This window comes from Mastomys coucha, unplaced genomic scaffold (assembly GCF_008632895.1).
Source record: "Mastomys coucha isolate ucsf_1 unplaced genomic scaffold, UCSF_Mcou_1 pScaffold15, whole genome shotgun sequence".
Lineage (NCBI taxonomy): Eukaryota > Metazoa > Chordata > Mammalia > Rodentia > Muridae > Mastomys > Mastomys coucha.
The window spans coordinates 58,650,536-58,657,169 of NW_022196897.1; the positions used below are offsets into that span (position 1 = coordinate 58,650,536).

At 44.2% G+C, this 6,634-nt stretch overlaps 1 protein-coding gene across 3 annotated transcripts in view; it reads left to right on the forward strand.

The window, feature by feature from the left end:
- The window catches only part of Itga6 (integrin subunit alpha 6), a 74,982-nt gene that overhangs the window by 58,294 nt on the left and 10,054 nt on the right, over nt 1–6,634 (forward strand). For all 3 annotated transcript variants that reach the window (XM_031370600.1, XM_031370601.1, XM_031370602.1), the window contains 4 exons: nt 1,423–1,596; nt 3,465–3,563; nt 3,655–3,765; nt 3,846–3,944. In XM_031370600.1, coding sequence (XP_031226460.1) covers nt 1,423–1,596; nt 3,465–3,563; nt 3,655–3,765; nt 3,846–3,944 — 483 coding nt within the window. The remainder of the gene's footprint in view (nt 1–1,422; nt 1,597–3,464; nt 3,564–3,654; nt 3,766–3,845; nt 3,945–6,634) is intronic.

Genomic DNA, 6,634 nt, shown 5'->3' on the forward strand with positions numbered 1-6,634 from the left:
TCACAAGCCCAGTTTTGTGGTAGTGAGAGTAGACTTGGTATCTGCCAGCAAAGGAGGTGACTCTAGGTTCAACAGACTGAACGTGGACTGTGGTGTCTGCCTTATGCCTCATACGGATTTGGATCTGCGTGGTGCAAATAGAGTTTCTAAAATGCTGGTGAGCACTGAGCTTAAAGCCTGAAATAGCAAAAGCGGCCATGGCTCTAATCTAATCCAGCACTGTAAAGAGGCCAGGTCTCTGAAGGAATGCTGAGCTCTGTGCAGTCAGTCAGATGAGGACTAGAGCTGTGCACAGTAGTACAGGCAGGCCACTCTGCCTTCTCACTCTGGGCCCCTGTTGTACAAAGCTACTCAGTTCCCAGCACTGGCTCTAAGCTGTCATGCGGTTTTCCATTGCCTTCCCTATGTGGCTAATGGCAGAGGCAGCTTCATTTTCACAATCGGGAAGTTTTCCAGAAGCAGGATATGGGTGCTTTGGCCATAGCAGAGGCTTTGTCCTCTGCCAGGCAGGATGCTCACAGAACAGTTCACAAACAGCCCAGGACTTTCCCTGTGCTGACAGGAACATGCCGTACCTGCACTGTGGGGTTTGTTGCCTACCTTAGGATTGAGCTAGTAATCCTTCTTGCTCTTTGACTGTTGGAGACCAGCGTCAACATTAAAGAAAGGGTTACCTGGGAAATGGAGTTAGAAGGAAAGGCAACGGTAGGAGAGAGTTTTTTGGAATAAGGAGTCAGGAGAAAATAGGGTGGCCAAAATTATACCTGTCCACGTGGAAGGTTTTATAAAAATTAGACGGGAGTCATGATCGCTCAGCCATCTTGAATTTAATGAATCTTTGTTACAAGCTAACAGGTAGAATAGGTGAGGCAAAACCCCTCCCACAAGTTCGGCTGCATGCCGGCCCAATCAGTGGCTTCTTTTGGTCTCTGTAGAGGTGGGATTTCCAATGTAACTGGAACCAGGAGCAAGGCATGGCAAATAGCAGGAGGTGGGCAGAGAGGTGTGGTTATGAGAGGCAGGCCTCAAGCCAGGAGGGTTACATTTGACCATTCCCCCCTCCCCTTTTTTGTTTTTGTTTTTGTTATTTTCAAGGCAGGGTTTTTCTGTGTATCCCTGGCTGTCCTGGAATTCACTCTGTAGCCCAGGCTGGCCTCAAACTCAGAAATCCGCCTACCTCTGCCTCCCAAGTGCTGGAATTAAAGGCATGCGCCAGCACCGCCTGACTTCCCCTTCTATTTTTATGACAAGGATCTTCTAAGTACTACTGTCCATTTTGCGCACACTGTTCCTGATCCGTTTGTGGGATTTGTGTTTCCTCGAAGGATTATTCTGGGTATTTAGCCTATGGGCAGTAGGAAGTGCTACTTAATTTTGCCTTAACAGGATGATATTGTATCGCTATATGTTGTTTTCCGACAGGTGATCAACTTAGGTAAACCTCTTAAAAACCTCGGCACAGCAACCTTGAATATACAGTGGCCCAAGGAAATTAGCAATGGCAAATGGCTGCTTTATTTGATGAAAGTCGAATCCAAAGGTTTGGAGCAGATTGTTTGTGAGCCACACAATGAAATAAACTACCTGAAGCTAAAGGTACGTTGACGGGTTTCCAGCACATCCCCTCACCTCTTCCCTCTACCCCGGAGTGAGTGGGCTAGACTCGGCTCTGCTAGGAAGCTGCACTGTGGCGTGTTGACTTTTTCTGTGGGTGTCACAGTTTTCTCATTTATAACTGAGTAAGCCAGTCGGACTAAAGTGATTTTGCTGATGCATGACCATTATGGAACATCCACTTGTTGAGATAGATGAAGGCCATTTTCTCAAGTGTTATGACCCAATAAGCTGTGTAAGGAGAACATCCCCTGGGATGAAGCAGTGGACATAAATTGCACAGAGCAGGAAGGCACTGCCAAGGCCTTTGTACTGAGGCAGATAACCTTGAACACTTTCATTCTTTTTTTTTTTTTTGTAAATTGATAAGGATTAAGAATATTTTATTATAAATATAATATATGACTTTTTAACCTGTTTTGTTGCCTCATATGCTGTCAAGTTAATTTGTTTTCCTTTGTGCCAGAGTGGGAATGGACGGCATGGCCTGAGCACTGGGAAATACCTGACTCCCTGCCTTGGTGGCCAGGCAGTGGTCAGTCCTGTGGACCCTGGTTTTGTGGAGTTGAGAACTTTAGGGGTATAAATTCACTCCCTCTCTTTCCTCTTTGGAAAACTTTTATTCTTATTAATAGTGTTCATAGAGTTCCTTACTGTGTCACTACCAGACGGAGCACTGTGTGTATTCTCTTGAGAATTTTGAGATAGTTTTTACTATCCCCCTCCCCACAATGAATGCCCTGAAACATTAAGTACCCTCAAAGTGGCTCAGCTGTTGAGAGAGAGGTGGATTCTGCACCTAAGCACCCACTGATTTCAAAGCTTACCCTCTCTGCTGCAGCACACTTACATAACTAGCTGACGTGAGTTCCAGTGTCGGGGATGGTTTCCTTGTCCATGGACAGCTCTTCCTTTTCTTTTAAATAGAAAGCATCTGGGATGCTGGACCTATCAGATAGAAAGGAGAAAGTGGCCGGGTGGTGGTGGCACACGCCTTTAATCCCAGCACTTGGGAGGCAGAGGCAAGCATATTTCTGAGTTCGAGGCCAGCCTGGTCTACAGAGTGAGGTCCAGGACAGAGGTTTCTGTCTCAAAAAAAAAAAGAAAAAAAAAAAAAAGGAGAAAGTGACCTGAGCACAGGCATTCATTGCTCTCTGCTTCTTGACTGTGGATGCCATGTGACCAGCTGCCTTTAGCTCCTCACCTTCCCTGCCACATGGAACTGTGAAGCAAAATAAGGCCCTTGTCTTAGTTAGGGTTTTACTGCTGTGAACAGATACCATAATCAAGGCAACTCTTTTTTTGTTGTTTTTGTTTTTTGAGACAGGGTTTCTCTGTGTAGCCCTGGCTGTCCTGGAACTCACTCTATAGACCAGGCTGTCTGTGAACTCAGAAGTTTACCTGCCTCCGCCTCCCAAATGCTAGGATTAAAGGCATGCGCCACCACTGCCCGGCCCAAGACAACTCTTATAAGGACAACATTTAATTGGGGCTGGCTTACAGGTTCAGAGGTTCAGTCTAGTATCATCAAGGTGTTAGGGTAATATAGGCTTCCAGGCAGCTAGGATCAGGGTATTAAAGCCCACACCCAGTGACATAACTACTCCAACAAGGCCACACCTACTTCAACAAGGCTATACCTCCTAATAGTGCTACTCCTTGGGCCAAATATATACAAGCCATCACACTCCTCCTGTAAGTTACTTATGTCAGAGTGTCTTATCACAGGACAGGAAAAGAAACATAAGAAGATGAATATTACTGATAATATAAACTTGGCTTCATTTGGGAGGCTCATATAGCAGTGGCAAGTTTACATAATGTTTATCTGTTTTGGATCTCACTTTTAGGAGTCTCACAACTCAAGAAAGAAACGGGAACTTCCTGAAAAACAGATAGATGACAGCAGGAAATTTTCTTTATTTTCTGAAAGAAAATACCAGACCCTCGTGAGTATTTTTCCAGGCTGTGAATGTGCTCTGTGTGAGCAAGGAATGGCTTCCCAGAACCATGGGTTCTGACCATGAGTCTCCTCTTTAGAACTGCAGTGTCAACGTGAGGTGTGTGAACATCAGGTGTCCACTTCGAGGGCTGGACAGCAAGGCCTCTCTCGTGTTGCGATCCAGGCTGTGGAACAGTACATTTCTAGAGGTGTGGCTTTGCCTCCTGGAAGAATTTGCTACTGCCAAGGACATTTGTCAGTTTCCTAACACTTCTCTTGTCACCCATAGGAATATTCCAAACTGAACTACTTGGACATTCTCGTGAGGGCTTCCATTGATGTGACTGCCGCTGCTCAGAATATCAAACTCCCTCACGCGGGCACTCAGGTGAGATCAGGTTCCTTCAGACTCAGAGCTGGCCACTTCTCTACGGCAGGCTACAACCTGAGCTCATCTTCTTTGATACTCATACCCCTCAGGTCCTGTTGCTCCTCAAAGGACAGTTTGAAGTTCTGTCATTTGAAGCTGCATTTTAATAGAAGTGTTGAAAATAAAAATGAACCCGAGCCAAGCCTAGTAATGCAGGTGTGTTAATAGCCCAGCTACTCAGGAAACTACAGCAGGAGGATCACTAATTTAGTCTGTCTGGATTTAAGAGTGAGTTCAAGGCTGGCCTGGGCAATTTAGTGAGGCTCTGTTCCAAAATAAAAAGTTTAAAAGAGGCAATAAGTAGCTCATGCTTCCTGCCAGCACCCAAGGCTCTAGGTTCAATCCCAAATGCTATACATACACCCAAAAAAAAGAAGCCTGGAACCCTCCATTAAGCAGAGCTATGGTCAGGATGAGAACTGGGAAGCCACACAATGGAAGAATAGCTTCCGGGCCAGTAGAAAGTGAAGGCAGCCCATCCCAGGAGTTGCAGCTGTTCTCAGAATGCCTGTGCTATGTGTGGCCAATGGTTGATCCTAGAAAAGATATTTCTCTGTACATCTGGAACTAAGAAGCCAATCACAGTGGCTCACGTCTACAATCCTAGCACTTGGAAGGCCAAATCAGGAGAGTTGTTACAAGTCTGAGGGAGCCTGAGCTACTTAGTGAATCCCAGGTTAAGATAGACCACAGTGAGACCCTATCTTAAAACCCCTGTGAATGAATGAATGAATGAATGAATCAAGCAAGCAAGCAAGCAATCAGTCAGTCTATTAGTCTAGAATTGACTTTTGTAAATTAAGTCCCTGATGTTTCCTTAGGAACAATGTAGCAGCCTTTCCAATGACAGAACTGTCCTGTCTCCTTGGACACCTTCAGAAGGAAGATTGTCTCTCCCTAACTGTCCTGTGACCTGCCAGTGGGGCTGAGACTGGATCTCAGGTCTCGAGTTCTAGAAGCTGGTAGAACTGAAAGCCTGAAGTCAAGCCTGGTTGCCTATTCACAAAGGAAAATCCTTATCTTGAGCACATTACCTTATCCAGCCTCTTAGTGGAGATGGAGTCTCTGCACAATCCCACTTCCTAGCCTTTTCTCTAGAACCCATCTCTTTTGAAAATGGAGACATTTTCTTATTGCTAGTCTTCCACTACCTCCTATTTTCTGTGATTTCTGGGCTATGATAGCTCAAGCCCTATGCCGGCAGTTCCTTGTGTATCGGAAGGTGCAGTGTTTAAGCCTGAATATTAGAGCTTAATTCAAGCCTCAGAATGCCCTCTTCCTCAGTCCCCTGACTTATTTTGGGTTACACTTTTGTCCTCATCTCAGGGCTCGCTTCCTTTCTAGTCTGAAGATTAATAGGCACAAAGTAGATTGTGTAATTCAGTCTTTTTAAAATCTAATCCTGCCTCTTTAAAAAAAGGAGGAGGAGAAGAAGAAGAAAACTAGAAATCTCTTTATTAATTGCCCAATTTCAAGAGTTGTTTGCCATTCAATAAGACACCTTAAGACAGTGTCATAACAAATGAAATCAGAAACCACACAATTGAGCCAGGTAAGATGATTGTATTTTCACAGCAGTTAAATTAAATCCACATGGCAAACAAGCACCTGTTCAAACATGTGGGTGTCTTCCCTGTACTACGGTGCCAGAAGTGAAACTGAATAAAATTTAGTGTCAAGAACTTCAGTGTAGCCAGGCAGTGGTGGCGCATGCCTTTAATCCCAGCCCTTGGGAGGCAGAGGCAGGCAGATTTCTGAGTTTGAGGTGGGCCTGGTCTACAGGGTGAGTTCCAGGACAGCCAAGGCTACACAGAGAAACCCTGTCTCAAACCCACCCCCCCACCCCCCCAAAAAAAGAATTTCAGTGTAATCTAAGAAAGAAGTGACTGTGTATGTGTGTGCATGTGTCTCCATTTTATTCCTAAGAATCATGTAGGGACTATCCAAGTTTCTTGCCTATCAAAGATAGAAGAAATTGTAATAGGTAGAAGTAAGTACCCCATTCTTCCAGGCAATTGAGATTTTTCATTCTGGGGGTTTCAAATTCACAGAACTTGAGATATGTGTGCATAGAGGTGGGTGGTAAATTTGATACTAAGTTTTATAAAAGTTGCAACAGTCCCTTTGCCAGGTGATTTATACTGTTGTTCTGTCAGTGGACTTTATAATGTAAATTGGGGCAGGCATTTTGGCAGTTGGCAAGCTGATATGATCTCTGTACTAGTTACTGGTGATAAAATTAGATACACCAGTAGAGTATGAGCCCTTTCTGCCTTTGGCACATGGTGAATGAGGTTACCTATGGAAAGCCACACCCATGGAAATGCATAAGGTTTAATGAATCCAAAGGAAAAAGTTACTAGGAATTATAAAGCCTTATAGACATTTCTATTGAGTTGTTACAAATAGCTAAGACATTTTAGGTTTGGGGGTAAACATTTTTGATGGCTCTTTGCCAGTGAGCAGATGGTTAGAATGTAAGCTTCTCATTGCTACAGCTTGAGTTTGAGTTACACCTGAAGGAACCTACTTTGTACATACATACTGTTTTAAGAGCATGGTAGTAAGTCATTTTAGGAAATTGTGTTCTTATAAGGGTCTTTAATTTGATAGCCTTAGGAAAAAAAAAAGTTTTTTGGTTTTTTGTT